The sequence below is a fragment of the Phoca vitulina genome, unplaced genomic scaffold, assembly GCF_004348235.1.
Source record: "Phoca vitulina isolate PV1807 unplaced genomic scaffold, GSC_HSeal_1.0 scaffold18, whole genome shotgun sequence".
Classification (NCBI taxonomy): Eukaryota; Metazoa; Chordata; class Mammalia; order Carnivora; family Phocidae; genus Phoca; species Phoca vitulina.
This window is the reverse complement of record NW_022589721.1, coordinates 6,854,506-6,872,303: the sequence shown is the minus strand read 5'-3', so window position 1 is coordinate 6,872,303 and position 17,798 is coordinate 6,854,506. Positions and strand designations below refer to the sequence as shown.

Here is a 17,798-nt window from a genome sequence, read left to right as displayed (position 1 = left end):
TAAATGAATAAATGGATAAAGGTAATATTTTAGAACAAAGACAGTAATAAGGTCTTCCAAAAGAAATTTATATTTACTGGGGCACCTGGGTGGCTCAGTCAGTTGAGCGTCAACTCTTGGTTTTCGCTCAGGTCATGATCTCAGGGTGCTGGGATCAAGCCCTGCTTTGGCTCTGCACTCATCAGGGAGTCTGGTTGAGGGTTCTCTCCCTTTCCCCTTCCCCCTGCTGGTGCGTGTGTTGTCTTGCTCTTTCTCAAATAAATAAATTATATTTCTATACAAAGAATATGTACTCTTATATTCAAGATTCAGACCTATGACTAGTCAACTCTGGAGTACTAGTTCTAACCACTATATCATATTCCTTTCTAATGAGCACATGGACAGATTAATGTTTATGGATATCATTAAGCAAATGTTTATTCTTTTTGTACGTAAGCCCTATTTTCTTACTTCATGGTTTAGTATGATGGGTTTTAAGGTATTTCTTCAGTAGCTGGCTTTTTAGAAGACAAGCCAAGGAGATAAGGAGGTGAAGGGAAGATTCTTTCATTGGGAACTTAGACAAAATACACTGACAGCTTTTGAATTTCCTATGAAATTGCTTTCATGCAACAAAGTTGTGGGGTAGAAAAGCTAGTTCCTTTGTAAACAAATAAATCTTTTATTTTTGTGTGGATGTGTATCTCACCAAATAATAGTGGCCTCCTGTATCACAGAGTTACATTGTTAGGGCAAATCAAGGCAATGGTGAAAGTTTCAGACAGTGGTTTATGACATACTTGTCATTCTTTTGAACTAGAAATCTGCTGTGTGTGTGTATGTGTGTAAAGAGAAGAGCAAGGAGGAGGAAAAGAGAGGGGAACTGGGAGGCAGGAAGAGAATGAATGGGGATAAAGGATTGCTGTCATTAGTATTTTATGAGTGTTTATGTCCTGGAGCATTAGGTAAGCCCAGAAGAGGAATGTTAGGTGCAATTGTTATAACTCTGAAAATTCCCCAAAGAGATCTGAATGTGTTTGTTTATAATTACTTTTTTTTTTTTTTTGTAAGATCACTAGAAATTATGCTAAGATTCTTTTAGATAGATGTTCCTTTGTATGCTCTAGTCTCTAATTTTGTGTATTCTCTTTGCACTTTTTTATTACATAATGTATTTTTCTTTTCCCAACAGAACCTCTGTATTACTGGCAACAGACTGAAGATGATTTGACAGTAACAATACGGCTTCCAGAAGGCAGTTCTAAGGAGGACATTCAAGTACAGTTTTTGCCTGATCACATCAACATTGTGCTGAAGGGTCAGAGGTTTCTGGAAGGAAATCTCTATTCATCTATTGATCAAGAAAGCAGTACATGGATAATTAAAGAGAATAATTGGTATATATGGACAGTTGTATTTATATTAATTTTTTTTTTCTTTTTTCTTTTTTTTTAATCCTTTCCACAGTGGTTACACCACAGTTGAATACTACAATAGGTCTGTCTGTATTGCTGATTCTTTTTCTTAAGATAGATTGAAAATGGAGTTACTGTATCAAAAAGTATAATTATCGTTAAGATTAAAGATGCTACTATAGTCATTGTTTGCATTCTGTGGTAGAGCTTTTCATTACCAGCTCTGAATAAAATCATAACAATATTAACAGTAATAATTAATAGATAAAAATGTTTTTGTTTTTTAATGAGAGAGCCTACACAAAAGTTGGGGTAGGGCAGAGGGAGAGGGAGAAGCCGACCACCCACTGAGCAGGGAACCCTATGCAGGGCTCAAATCCCAGGATCCCAGGATCATGACCTGAGCCAACGGCAGTCGCTTAACCAACAGAGCCACCCAGGCGCCCCCAAAAATGGTTATTTATTTTAATTAATACTTTAAAATTTTTTTAACTAATTTTCTCTTACTAATTTCAGTTTGCCAACTAGATAATAATTCCTGTTCTTTTTTTTTTTTTTTTCAAAGATTTTATTTATTTGACAGAAACACAGGGAGAGAAGGAACACAAGCAGGGGGAGTGGCAGAGGGAGAAGCAGGCCTCCTGTGGAGCAGGAAGCCTGATGCAGGGCTTGATCCCAGGACGCTGGGATCATGACCTGAGCTGAAGGCAGACGCTTAACGACTGAGCCACCCAGGCGCCCCTAATTCCTGTTCTTTAGATTTTAAGCTGTATGAAGGCTTCCTCCAGCCCAGGCCCTCCAGTCACCCTTCCCCTCCCCATAACCACTATTATTAGTTTCCTTCTACAGGCATTTTATGCATATCCAAGCAGATATATATTTTTTTTGAACAAAAAAGATTTCAACATGACTATACATAGTTTTTTACAGCTTGCTTTTGTTGACTTTCAACAATAAATCTTGGATAACGTATACATAATGATTTATTTTATTCTCCTTTATGGCTGTTTATGGTATTTTACTCTATCAACTAACTGCACAGTCATTTTTAAAAAATGGTCCTTTATTGTTGGATATTTTGACTGTTTGCAATCTTTTGCCACAGTGAATGACTTTCTGGATGATTCAGTAGCTTCACTGAGTGACACAGGTGCCAAACTCAATGAATTCTACATTTAAAATCTGAATTTTATCTATAAAAACCTCAGTAAAAGGAATATGTAAAACAAATAGGTAAAGGTTAAGTGTCTTATAAAACTATAACCTTTGCTTCTGTTTTTATTCCCCTTTGCAAATCTGTTGTCCCCGATACTTTACTCACTCCCCAGTTATTTGGATTAATAAAATTACTCTTTCATTATAGATTGTCAGTAATTACTGCATTCTGTGATAAAAAGGGTCAAATTTGGTCAGAAGTGGGTTAAAATTAGATATTTTTATCTTAAATATAATTTTCAATTTGTAATAAAAGACCCATATGAGTCTTTGATATGAGTCTAAATCCTGAGAGTCTAAGAAATAGATATCTACTTCAAAAAAAATTTAGGCTTTATGCTTTTAGATCCTGAATTCATTTTATTAAAGGGGAAATTTAGTGACTTGGTTATATTTTCTTTTTTAATGCAGTAAGAAAAATAGATTCATAATTATGTCATTTATAATTTATTGAGAATTATTGAACTATTCAGTGTTCAGTATTCAGTGAATTCAACAAAAAAGAATAATGATTTCTGTGAATCTGATCCCTTGTCTTTCTGTTTCGGGACATGGATTTTTTTTTTTAACTGTTCTAGTAATTGTTGCTAACCAGTTTTAATCATGGTATATTTAAGAAATCAGTGTAGTTCTTCCAACATTTTTCATAATTACTCCTGCAAATGTTTATGAAAGTACTTTTATTGTAATTCTCAGAAAAGTATTACTCTTTTAGAAGGAGAGTGAAAAGTTGATCTGAGCTAGATTAAACTCAATCTCATGGACATGATAGTTTACAAAAATCCCACCTTCAAGGTAGATGAAAAGATAAAAGTCGTTTAGAGTCCTGACCAACAGTCTTACTACTTCTTTCTTTAGGAATATCATACTTACCAACACATCCAGTTACACCAATTGAATAGATACCTCATTTTGCTAACAGTTTATCCATTTACCTGGATAATAAAGATGTAGAAAAGGACACTAAGATGAAAAGAACCCTGGAATCTAATGTTTCTGGTAATCACCCATCTGACTATGGTTAGGTCACCACGGTCAAGCACATTGGCTTTTTGCCTCGTTCTTTGTGAACTTTGACATGCTAACACACTGAATTCCTAACAGAATCTCATAAAATTACTCTTTCCTAATTTTATTTAATATACAGTGTTATATTAGTTTCAGTTTTATAACATATTGATTCAACAGTTCTATACTTAGTGCTTATCATGAGAAGTATACCTTTAATCCCTTTATACTTTTTAACAGATTTTAAAAACTTAATTATCTAAAAGGTTCTTTAAGAAATATTTTATATCTCCACATTCTGTTTAAACATATTTTATGAGAGATATTTGAGGGTAGCATTTATAAATTGGCAAACCAACTATAACATATTGTTAATATAAATCATGAAGCAGTAACCCAGCAAAGCTCTAGAATGGCTGGACCTCACACAGATAGCTTCAGCATTTAATACATGAGCATAAACCGGTATTGTTTTCCCATTAAATTTGAGGTACTTGATTACAATTTTATGTTACAAAGGATAATTACAGTGACTGTTGGTGGTGTTATTGGTTTAAAACATGATTTTCTGTACCTGGTTAAATTATTCATCTCTCTCATTTTTTAATAGTTAATGTTCCCTCTCACTTTGGAAGGATTTGTTAACTAGTCTAGGTTATTACGTTATATGGTTTTTTTTTGCTTGGATGGTAGGATCTGATACTAGCTTTAATATGTAGAAATGCAGGGGCGCCTGGGTGGCTCAGATGGTTAAGCGTCTGCCTTTGGCTCGGGTCATGATCCCAGGGTCCTGGGATCGAGCGCCGCATCGGACTCCCTGCTCAGTGGGGGGCCTGCTTCTCCCCCTGCTCTCTCTCTCTGTATTTCTGTGTCTCGAATGAATAAAAAAAAAAAAAATCTTAAAAAAAAAATGTAGAAATGCAGTTGTACTAAAAGGATTGCATTGACTAGGTGTGCAAGTTTAATGATGGTTCAGAAATTCTTTATAAATGAGATTGTATGAACTCCAGGTAGCAACTGACGAAAAACAGTACTTATACATTCTGGTCACAGTAAACTTTCTTTAGTAGTTATTTACATATATTTGTTCAAAGAGGCAGAATAGTAAAGTAGTGAGGAACATGGACTTAGAGCCAGACTGCTTTCCTAGCTTGTGACTTTGGCAAGTTACTTAACCTCTCAGTGCTTTTTTTTCTTTCTTACTTGTAAAATGAAGACAAAATATTACTTACTTTATTTGGTTGTCATGAGCAATCAATGAGTTAAAAACACGTAAAATGCTTGACAGCACCTGGCATATGGGAAGATTAAGTATGAGTAGCTGTCATGATTCTTCATCATCATCATTTTCAAGATGACCTTTCTCTTAGAGAATATATTATGGTAGTAATTTTTAATGCTAATGATAGGAACTCATTACATAGAAAAGATATTTTGTATAGTCTCTTAAAAGAAGTACTTTCAGAAAAATTTAAAATGCTGTAATTAATTCATGAGGTGGTGATAATAACAACCTTGAAAAAGAATAACTGATAGGTTTGCATGTTCTATTTGATAATTATGATAATTGTTATTATTGTGTCCTTGCAGTTTTTCCTTGCAGTTGTGTTCCAGGGCACAGGTTAGTGGCACACGTGTACCAGAGATGGCACATGGAAAAGGTTGCTTTCCTATGGAACAGCTACCACCATCCCCACTTTTCTCTGTGTTACAGTACCAACTACTCCTAAAGCAGCTTACGTGAATTTCCCTTCCTGTTCAAGAGGCACGTGGGCAACTCCTGTGTCCACAGTCTGCCCCGACTCAGCTCTCTTTCCCCTTCCTGCTGCATCAAACCTTAATCTCAGGATTACGTTGATAGGCCCTTTTTAGTGTATTTGGAATTTGTGCTTTAATGGCTTAAATGTACAGAATTAGATTTTCAGTTGATAGAGGCCACATAACTTTTTTCCTCCTAAGGAGTTATCAAAGTTAATTATTTTCTAATTTCTACTTTATTTTCAATTCTTTAAAATATGTATTTTAAAAATTAACATTTGTATTGATCTAATTGCCTTATGTTTACATTAATAATTGTATAATTGGCTACTAGTTTGGGGAAATGAAGCTACTTTTTGGCTCCATGCACAAAGAGGTACCTTTAGTTATAGTCCCTGTCCAGTTAACTTTATGTGCCCACCCCAGTCACCACCCTCACCACCACCACCATTACCTGGTAAAAGATCTCATAGATCCACGCTGCTTGCATTTGTCACTTAAGTTCAGTAACACACTGCGTACCTGGACTACAACAGTACTTTCTAGGTGGTTTTACTCTTGCCAGTCACTCTTCTCATCAGGCCATTTGACATACCATTTCCAGCAGTATTTTTTCGTTTATTAAGTATAAATTATTTACCCTTGGATTACAGATTTTCCATCTGTATTCCAATATGCAGTACTAAAATTAACACAAGTTTTGGTAAAACATCTCTGGCTGGACACCAAGGCAGGGATAAATTCAATGGAAGATTCTTCTGTTTGGTGTTGATTATGTAATTTATGTAGTTGCTTAATGTAACATTACTTTTCTTGTTTAACTTCTAGCTTGGAGATTTTCTTGATTAAAAAGAATGAAGGACTAACATGGCCAGAGCTAGTGGTCGGTGATAAGCAAGGAGAGTTTATAAGAGACTCAGCCCAGTGTGCTGCAATAGCTGAACGTTTAATGCATTTGACCTCTGAAGAACTGGTAAGCAATTGTAGTAGTAGGGTCATTTTCCAAAGGCCCAGAAGTATGTTATGTGAGGATTATGCCATGTTTTTCAAACATTATTTTACATTTGCTAATGTTAGAGACACAGATTAGGTACTACAGACTGGTGTTTGAATATAGCTTAAAATTCTAATACTCATTCCTTACACCACATGAATACATATATGTGTGTGGGATTGTATAAGATGGGTGTTCATGTATGTATGTATCTATGTATGTACATATATATATATACATCTATATACACACATATTCACACATATACGCACATAAATATATATATTCTCCTTTAGAAGAACCAATAGACCAATACTGGTAGGGACAAAAAAATTAAGATTTTACTGTCTACCTATGCTAATAATCTACTTGTTATCACTGAAATTTTCTAGATTATCTTAGAATATCACTAGGGGTATAAATATATACTATAATTAATTTTGATTGACAAAGTAATTCATTGTAGTGATTACAATAGTACAGTACTCATTCAACTATGAGATTTTGTTGAAATGTTCTAATCTGATAACTTTTAAGATAATGTTAAAAATTTGAATAAAGCATACCAGAATTTTATTTATATGTTTATTCACCAAAAATTATATCAGCACATGTAAAATGTCTGACTTATTGCCGCCTGGAGTTAGAACGATGAGGAAAAAACTGTATAAAGATGTAGTTATACTATAGGGTTAATTGCATCTTAAAGTAGGAAGGAAATTAGAATATTGAAAATAAGTGTCTCTGTCAAAAGAAAGCATGGCCAAAATGGAGAAACCAAGTTTCATGTCTGCCAGCAATAATTAAAAATTTCAGGAATCACTAGAATTCATATGTAAGACCATGACTTTGATTTCATAGTCCTAGTGTTACAACAAGACATGTAGACTGCATTGCCCTATTAATGTTCCTTCATTCAGCGACTATTGTGGTGTGCTCTGGGATATAATAGTTATAGTAGTGGAGGTTTGTTTTGATACTGTATTTTATTGCTGTTAACTGCCTTTTAAACTAGATTATTTCAAATGAATATTGGTCTGTTTGAGTAAGTTATTTATGGCTGAACACCAATGTGTTTGTAACATTTTGGGAAAAAAAAACATAGAATCTTGTTATCTGCAACTGAAGGCTGTCTTATGTGTTTCAAATCTTTATACTTTTTCTTAAGCTTTTCTGTATTGGTTAGAACCTTTAATCCACTGTAAAATAGAAATGGTGAATAGTGAAAGCAAACATTCTTGCCTCATTTGTAGTCTTGGAGAAATAATTGAATATTTTACTGTTAAGTATTATGGATTATTTTTGTCATGTTCTGGAAATTTTCTTCTATTTCTGTTAAACTGAGTGTTTTGAATCATGAAAGGCTATAGAATTCTGTCAAATACATTTTCTTCATTTGTGGGATAAAACCCACTTGGTAATGATGTATTATCCTATTTGCATATTACTGGTTTGGGTTTGCTAAATGTTATTGAGGAGTTTTGCATCTATATTTAGGAGGAATGTTGGTCTGCAGTTTTGTTTTGTCTTTTTACTGTCGCTGTCCAGTTTTGATATGTGGATAATGCTGATGTCATAAAATGAGTAGGGAAGTGTTTCCTGCTTGTTCTATTTCTGGAGGAGATTGTGTAGAATTGGCATTATTTCTTTAAATATAGAATTTACCAGTGAGACCATCTAGATTGGAGTTTTGTGTTTTGGAAGTTTTTAGCCATGAATTTAATTTCTTTATTATGTAAGGATTATTTGGGGCATCTATTTCCATTGTTTTTTGTTGTTGTTTCAGTTTCCAATTTCATTTCTGTTTTTACATTATTTTCTCCTTTTTGCTTACTTTGGATTTATTTTGCTCTATTTTTCAAAGTGAAAGTTCAGATGATTTTTTTTAACCTACTTTTCTATTGAAAAGCTATATACTTCATTCTAAACAATACTTGACCTGCATCCTGCAAAATTTCATCCTATCTTCTTAACCCCATTAAGGATTGATTTGATTTGGTGCTGTATTTCCATGTTTTTTTACATGGCTGATATTTATTCCTTGTTTGTTCTTACTCCTAAGGCAGAACTTTTCATGAATCTCAAGTGAAAGTCTAGGATGTTTACCAGGGCTTCTCCTGTGTAGGCCCTGTCCTCTAATTTTTGTCTCCCAAACACTGTAATAGTATCAGCACTCAGCTTTTGAGCCCCTTGCATGCTGCTTCTTTCCACTTGTCTTTTTCAGCTCAGCTTGAAAATCAGTAAATGGCTATAGCGAAGCAGCAGAGTCTTGGGTTCTCTTCTCTGTTATTCCCCTTTCTCTATAGTCTTGTCCTATTAAAATCTGGCTGCCTTCATAGTCCTGACCTTATAATTTTGCCCTCTTCAACATACGGGTAATGGAAAAGGGAAAGGAGGGAGAAGTGCAGAGGGTATTCTTTATGCTGCTGGGCATATATATGTTGTTGAATCACTGAAAAAATGGCCCCAGCTAATTGTTGATATTGCCTTCCCAGCCAAGTATAGCAACCAGAATTGTTTGCATTGATATATAGGCTGGAGCAGACAACCACAACTAGGTGGCTCCATATCCCAGGTGGGACATGGACAGGTTTGATAATATAGATCTATAACTCCCAACCATTTAGTTTCAGAGGCTTTCTCAAGCCATTTCATTAAGTTCTCAATAACCTGACAGCATTTTGGCAAACTGAGTGTGTGGACATTTGGTCAGTTGTAGAATTACATTTCTGTTTGTGTATGTGTGAGTGTGTGTGTGTGTGTGTGTGTATAATATTTATTACTTGAACATTGTGATTCTTTTACTCTATGAGGGATATAAGACCAGACAGTGATTCTTGCATTTAAGCAATGGAACATATTAAAATTAATGATTCCATTTATATTCTCTTTTGGCTTATTATTAGCTATACCTCTGTGTTTTTGTTTGGGTGGATATTTGTGTGTGTTAATGTGTGTGTGTGCGCGTGCATGTGTGCTTAGTAGTTGTTCTGGAGTTTACACAGCATCTTTAACTCATCACCATCTATTGTCAAAATATAGTTCACTCATAACTTAAGAACTTCACAATATATTTCCATTTCTTCATCCTTTATAAATTATCATATCAATAATATATTATTGTTTTAACTTTAATCAGTTCTCTTTTAAAGAGATTAGAGGGGAAATCTTACATTGACCCACATACCTGTCATTTCCTCTGTTCTACATTTCTTTGTGTTGATTCACATTTCCGTCTGTTGTCATTTTTCTCCTGGCTGAAGAACTTCCTTTAGCATTTTTTATAGTGTAGGTTTGCTGGGTAAATTCTCTCAGTTTCTGTTTGCTGCAAAAATACTTAGGTTGTCTTCCTTTTTTAGTATCTTTGTTAAGTACATGAGTCAATGTTGATGGGGGTTTTTTCCCCCTTCACTTCAGTTATACTCCATTGTCTTCTGGCTTGCATAGTTTCGGATGAGAAGTTAGCTGTCATTTGTATCTTTGTTCCTCTGTTCATAATGTGTTTATTTTTTCTCCTCTGACTACTTTTAAGATACTCTCTTTATTACTGCTTTTCAACAAGTTCATTATAATGTGATTTGCAGTGAGTTTTTTTTAATGTTTCTTGGACCTTTTTGAATCTATAGGATTATAGTTTTCATCATTTATTGACCATTTCTTCTCATTTTTTTTTTTTTCATTCTTCCTGCCCTCTTCTAGTTACTCATGTGTTAGACCATTTGATATTATTCCACAGGTCACTGCAGTTCTGTGTTTTTTTTTTTTTCCCCTCTCTTTCATTTTAGATAGACTATTGCTTTGTTTTAAGCTCACAGGTCTGCCATGTCTGATTAGTTGCCAGTCCTATCTTTTTTACTTTCCATTTCAGATACTGTATTTTCATATTTAGAAGTTCAATTTGGTTATTTTTTTATGTCTTCCATACCTCTGTCAACATATACATTTTTTTTTTTTACATCTTTGAGTATATAGAACATGTTTATAATACCTGTTTTAATATTTTTTTCTGGTGATTTCATCATTCTGTTATTTCTGTTTTTGTTGATTAGGATTTATTGGTCATGGGTCTGAAATTCAGTTTTTCATTACTGCTACAATTTTGATCTTTTTAAGAATGAAGAAATCCATTCTCCTATTGTTGAAAGTTTATTTATTTTATTTTCTGGTCTAAGAATCCAAATCCAGATAAAGAAAAACCTCCTTGTAATGCTCAAGAGTTAGAAGAATGTGACATTTTCTTTGAAGAGAGCTCCAGTTTATGCAGATTTGATGGCAGTACATTAAAAACTACTCATGTGGTAAGTTCTTGATCATTGTATTTCTAAAAATTTATGAATACAAGTTACCATGAGATGATAATTAATTGACCAAATGTATAATTTGCAAAGCTGGCTTGATTGGCAGTTACTGGCTATGATTTAAAACGCATCACTCCATGAAGTGGCAGTTTTATACCACCATCCCTAATAAAACAATGTTTTGTTGTTTTGGTACTATTGCATATTTGAAATCTTGTGATTGGGTTTTTTCTGTTCAGGTTTTTACATATAGTTACAACTAATCTATAATAACCTCATATTTTTTTTACTTGAAATTATGACATAAGTATTTCTTCATGTTCTCGTTTCAATCTGGCTTAATGGCTGGGTGACACTATATAATGTTATTATTGGAGTTCATGTGTGTATGTAGTGATTGTCCTACAGATTATAGTATACATCTTTAATACATTTTTTTCAATTGCATTATTCATGATGATGCTATTTTTTTAAAATCCCTTCTTTACATGAAGCCTTTTCCTGTATTCAGGTATTTTATCTTAAACAGTTACAGAAATCAAATTAATAAGTCATAGACTAAGTCTCTGACAAATTGATTTCCACTCGATATTCTCATTAATAATATTAGCAGTTATTACCTATTTCATTGCATCTTTACCTCCCCCTTCAGTTTTTTGTTTGATCTTTACTATTTGGTGTGCAAGATATAGGATTTTTAGTCTGGTTTTTTTACTAGTGACTGTTTCATAACATTACTTTTGACTCTTGTGAAAAATTTTTTCACTTATTTGTTTTGGTGTTTCTGACTGACTTGTGTGACCTTCTTTATAAAATGTGTTCTTAAAGAGCATGTATGATAGACTTCCATTATAAGTAGGTTCTTCTTCAGAAAGTTAAGAAATATACATACGATCCCTCATTGTACTGTAGTTTTTAGAGATGATATTTGATAAAACATTTTCAGCATTTTGCACATACTCTAAAACTGTTTAATCACAGTTTAGTGTTAATTGCTGGTTTAACACCAGTGATTTGCTATTTGTGTATATTGCAAAATGATCACCACAATAAGTCTAGTTAAACATTTGTCATCGTACATAGTTAGAAATTTTTCTCTTATAATGAGAACTTTTAAGATCTGCTCTGTTAATAATTTCAAATATGAAGTACAGTATTATTAACTATAGTCACTGTGCTATACCTCACAATACCCAATACTTATTTATAACTGGAAGTTTATACCCATTGACACCCTTAATCCATCCCCCAGCCACCATCAGGTGTGAGGTGTGAGGGCATATCTCATGGTGATTTTGATTTACATTTCTTGATGCTTAATGTTGTTGAGCACCTTTTTATGTACAAGTTGGCCACCTATAGCTCTTCTTTGGAAAAAATGTCTATTTAAATCTTTCAGTCATATTTTAATTGCATTATTTTTGTAATGTAATTATAGAAGTTCTTTATAAATTTTGGATGTTAACCCCTTATCAGATATGATTTACAAATTCTTTTTCCTATTCAGGAGGTTGCCTTTTCATTTTGTTGATCATTTCCTTTGCTGTTCAGAAGCTTTTTGGTTCGAAATAGTCCCACTTGTTATTTTTGCTTTTGTTGCCTTTGCTCCAAAAAATCATTGCCAAGATCAATGTCAAGAAGCTTACTGCTTCTGTTTTCTTTTAGGAGTTTTATGATTTCAGGTCTTATGTTAACCTTTTTAATCCATTTGAGTTAGTTTTTGTATATGATGTGAAGATAGTGGTCCAGTTTTGTTCTTTTGCATGTGGCTATCCAGTTTCCTAACACTGTTTGTTGAAGAGACTCTCCTTTCTCCATTGTGCATTCTTGGCTCCTTTATCATAAATTGACCATATATGGGTGGTTTTACTTCTGGACTCTTCCATTGGACTCTGTGTCTATTTTTATGCCAATACTGTACTGTTTTAATTACTACAGCTTTGTAATATAATTTGAAATCAGGAAGCATTTTTTACGATTACATTGGCTATTTGGGATCTTTTGTGGTTCCATATGAATTTTAGGATTTTGTCCTATTTCTGGGAAAAATGCCATTGGGAATTTTGATAGGAATTTTATTGAATCTGTAGATTGCTTAATATAGACATTTTAACAGTTTTTCCAATCCATGAGCATGGAATATCTTTCCATTTATTTTTGTTTTCTTCAGTTTCTTTCATTGGTGTCTTATAGTTTTCAGTGTACAGGTTGTTGACCTCCTTGGTTAAATTTATTCATAATTTACTCTTTTCAATGCAATAAAAATAATATGATCATTTCAATACATGCAGAAAAAGCATCTGACAAAATTCAACATTTATAAAAACTCTCAAAAAATGGGTATAGAGGGATATAATCCCATGCTGAGTGTGGAATCTGCTTGGGATTCTCTCCCTCTTCCGTGTACTCTCTCTCTCTCAAAAAAAATTCATTTTTAACTTTTGACAGTTTAAATGTGATATGTGATATGTCTTGGTGTGGGTCTCTGAGTTCATCTTACTTGAAACTTTCTGGGCTTCCTGAATCTCAGTGTCTTTCCTGCCCTAGGTTAGCGAAATTTTCTGCCCCTTTCTCTTCATTCTGGGACCCCTATAATGCAAGTGTTCTGCTTGATGTTGTTGCATAAGGTCCTTAAGCTATCTTTGCTGTTTTTTTTTTTTTTTTTGCTGCTCTGATTTGATAAGTTCTGCTGCCTTGTATTTGAGTTCACTGATCCTTTTTTCTGCTTCATCTAGTCTGCTGTTGAACCCTTCTAGTATATTTTTCAGTGATTGTATTCTTCAGCTCTGTGACTTCTATTTGATACTTTCTTATATTTTCTATCTCTTTTTTGAAGTTTTCACTTTGTTTATCCATTCTTCCATGCTTGGTGAGTATCTTTATGACTTATTTTGAATTCTGCATTGGGTAAACAAACCACTTACCTCCATTTCATTAAGATATCTTTCTGAGGTCTTGTCTTGTCCTTTCTTTGGAACATATTCCTGTTTCTTAATTTTCCTGACTTTCTGTGTTGGTTTCTATGCATTAGATAAAACCATGAACTCTCCCAGTCTTGCAGGAATGGTCTCTTGTAGGAGATGAACCTTATTGTTCAGCTCTACCCTAGCTCTTGGTTGTCTCTCAAACTTTTTTGATTGCCCAAGCAGCCTATTTTTACTCTAAGTAGCTCCCAGTATTTGAGGGTGTACTAACACCTGTCAGTGTCCCTAAGTGGACGATCCCAATCAGCAGCTACATTCAGGCTGATTGGAATCCTGTCTCTCAGGCAATGGCTTTTAAAGTGTGCAAAATACATAGTCATGTGGGACCATAAACAAGTCCCACTGTCAACCAGAACCAGGTAGACTAGAGGTGTCCCCGGATGGCAGCCACAAAAGTCAGGATGCCAGAGAAGTGTACAAGCTCCTTTCCAGGAGTTACTGGCATTCTGGAACAAGGCAGAGGGATAGCACAGTAATAGTACCTGATGGTCTCCATCCCCAGAAAGAATCTCAGAAGTCTCTGTATGTGTGTCAAACCAAAAGAAGCCTGTCCCTTGGGCTGAAGTTCCAGGCCAAGTAACTAGGCCTTTTTCACAGAAATCTTGGGATATGTTTCATTATGCTAGTGCTGTGCCCTGGTGGTGGTAGCTGGCCAAGAACTGCATCTCTAGTTGTTATTGTCCCATGGGACCCAGGAATAAAAACCCCACTGGCCCCCAGGCAATTAGGGGACATCCGCTGGGTAGCAGCCATAAAAACTGAGACCACCAGATTAAAACCTGGGGTTCTTGATGTGTGTACAGCAAGCTTCCCTCTGGAGATGCTGTGACCTGCAGCATAGCAGAGGGAGAGTGCAAAGGTAGTGTCAACCATCTGAGGTCTTTGGAGAGGGTCTCTCCTTCAGGCTGCAGCTATGAAGATAAGCTAATAGTCCCCTTTTATGGAAAGACTGGGTACTTCAGATTTTTGCCTCTGTGCTTTGCCCTAGGGGTGGTAGCTGGTTAAGAATGCTTTCTCTGTCTTATATAAGCTTGTGGGACCTGCAAGCCTAAAACCCTCTGGCTACCAGAGCCAGGTGATCTAGAGGCCTCTCTTGGGTGGCAGCCACAAAAATTGGGGCACCATTTGAGGATACAGACTCCTTTCTGAGAGGTACCAGTGCTCTGGAGTGAGGCAGAGGGAGAATGCAAAGTTGACACCTGCTGTCTCTGTCTCTTAGGAGAGTGGTAAATTAGATGCTTTAATAAGATAAGCAGATGAACATCTTTCACGGAAAGTCTGGGTACTTTGCAGTCAGCTGCCTCTACGACTGTTAAGTCTGTGCCCCATGGCTCTTTAATAACAGTTTCTCAGTTCAAGCTTCCTTGGCTTTCAGACATAGATGTTTTGGAGACTCATCTCTCAAGTGCAGGTCATAAAAAGTGGGATGCCTGATAATGGTGTTAAACCCATCATTCCTCAGGGAGTAGCTCGGTGTTTCAAGTTCCTCTTGATTATAGGTGACTGTGCCAGAGTTTATTTATTTATTTTTTTTATTTTTATTTATTTTTATTTATTTTTAAAGATTTTTTATTTATTTGACAGAGATAGACACAGCGAGAGAGGGAACACAGCAGGGGGAGTGGGAGAGGGAGAAGCAGGCTTCCCGCCAAGCAGGGAGCCCGATGCGGGGCTCGATCCCAGGACACTGGGATCATGACCTGAGCCGAAGGCAGACGCTTAACGACTGAGCCACCCAGGCGCCCCATGTGCCAGAGTTTATGTGTGGTTCATGGTGAGATTATATCTCAGCCCCTCTACCTGCTTGGATATGTTTTTTTTTTTCCCCCATATGTAGCTGTAGGTTCAGTGTGCATGTGAGGAGGTAAGTTCAGGATCTTTCTATGCTGCCATCTTGAACTGAATCTCCTAAATATCTTGTCTTTGTTTCAGTTGTGTTAAATTTGAGACCAGAGTTTCTTTTTTTATAATTATGAGCACATTGGTTTTTCTATTATTAGACATTTTATATAAATAAGCAAAGATTCTGTGAAGTAAAAATGCATAAACATTGCTGTTTGGGTATAAGTAGAATGGGTATAAATGGAACAGCTCCAATAAATAAGTAGTAAGTACATCTTCTTTCCAGAGGCAGAATTGGCTTGTCAGTGTACTGTATGAAAGTCAAGGTCTACCTAGTCAAATGTGTAGTTTCTTGGTATACCCAAGAGGGTACCAGTTGGCTTGTCATTGGAGGAAGAGAACAAAGGAAGCTATAGTATTTCAGATGTTCACTGCTACATCCACTTTAGGAATGAAATAGTACTTCATCGACAGTCTGTACTTCTTCAGTGTTCTCTTCAAGTTCTCTCTTCTTGATTTCATTTGTCATGACTTTGGACAATTTGAAATTAACCTGTACATGGAAAGGTCAGTATATGTCCTTACAGTTTTAGGAAACAATACTATAACATAAAGGTCAGAATTCTATATTATAAATGACAGATTTTTCAAAATATAAAATTCCCTGAAAGAAATGGAAATCAGGGTTAGAATTTGACATTTGGAAAATAAAATGTTAAATGAATATATGCAGCAGCACAATAAAAGAAATATTAAATAGTAGATCTGGGAAAGAAAGGTAATAAGATGTGGTCACTGGGATGTAAAGCACAAATCAGAATTCAAATACAAATAAAGAGGAATTATTTTTGCTTCTGTCTAGAGCTGTACTTTACAAAATAGTAGCCACTGGCCACATAGTAGTTAATGACTATTTGAAATGTAGCTTTCACGTAAGTGTGAAATAACCAGATTTTGAAGTCTTAGAATAAAAAAGAATATAAAATACATTAATAACTTTTATTTGGATTTTTATGTTGAGATGATGATAGTTTAGATATGTTTGGTTAAATATATTACTTTTTTCCTGTTTTTATTACCTTTTAATGTGACTACTAGAAAATTCAAAATTATGTATGTGGTTTGCAGTTTCTTTTGAATAACACCAGTCTGTAGTGATTAAATTAAATATAGACTTGAGCAATCAAAAGGTGAAAGGATATTTTTAAAAATTAAATTACAGTGAGTTTAAGATGAGAATTTTTTTTTTAAGATTTTATGTATTCATATGACAAGGAGAGAGAGTACAAGCAGAGGAAGTAGCAGGGAGAGGGAGAGGCAGCCTCCTCACTGAGGAGGGAGCCCAACGTGGGGTTCGCTCCCAGGACCCTGAGATCATGACCTGATCTGAAGGCAGACACTTAACTGACTGAGCCACCCAGGTGCCCCAAGAGCAAATGGTATTCATCATATACTGCTTAAAACATGAGACTGAAATACCTGGAAAAAGTATTTGCAACTTATAAATAAAGCCATCAAGACAAGAAGCAGAGGAGTTACAAAGAAGAAATAATTCTTTTAGGTTAATGTCATTATGAAAGCTAGTAGAAAAGGCATATATCCAACATACTAATTCTTTTAAGAAGATATTAAGGATAAGATCAGAAGTTATAGAGAAAGGAAATATGTTTAGAAAGGATCTAAACCAATGGTCCTCAAGCTTTTTGGTCTAAGGACCCTTTACATTCTTATATTCCTTAGAGTATCAAATTTTTTTATTTGCATTATATCAAATTTGACCAAGTATTAGAAATTAAGCTTATATTGGGGCGTCTGGGTGACTCAGTTGGTTAAGCGTCCAACTCAATTTTGGCTCAGGTCATGATCTCAGGGTCATGGGATCAAGCCCCACATCAGGCTCTGGGCTCAGCAGGGAGTCTGCTTGAGAGTCTCCCTCTCCACGCACCCCCATGCACACGCACCCTAAAATAAATAAACCTTTTTTAAAAAATAAATTAAGCTATATAATAATTTCCCTAATATGGCCTCCATAAGAAAGTACCACAGACTAGGTGACTTAAACAATAGGAATTTGTTTTCTCACAGTTCTAGAGGCTAGAAATCAAAGATCTAGGTGTTAGCATGGTTAGATTCTTCTGAAGCCTCTCCCCTTGGCACGTAGATAGATGGCTGTCTTCTCTTTTTAGTAATCACATGGTCTTTCTTCTACTTGTGTTTGTTCCCTAATCTTTTATAAGGACACCAATTGTATTGGATTAGGACCCACCCTAATGACCTCAATTTAACTTAACCACCCTTTTAA

The 17,798-nt window shown here is 35.1% G+C and overlaps 1 protein-coding gene across 2 annotated transcripts in view; it reads left to right on the top strand.

The window, feature by feature from the left end:
- The window catches only part of NUDCD1 (NudC domain containing 1), a 70,580-nt gene that overhangs the window by 29,546 nt on the left and 23,236 nt on the right, over window positions 1–17,798 (top strand). For both annotated transcript variants that reach the window (XM_032415720.1, XM_032415719.1), the window contains exons 6-8: window positions 1,175–1,379; window positions 6,207–6,351; window positions 10,545–10,670. In XM_032415720.1, coding sequence (XP_032271611.1) covers window positions 1,175–1,379; window positions 6,207–6,351; window positions 10,545–10,670 — 476 coding nt within the window. The remainder of the gene's footprint in view (window positions 1–1,174; window positions 1,380–6,206; window positions 6,352–10,544; window positions 10,671–17,798) is intronic.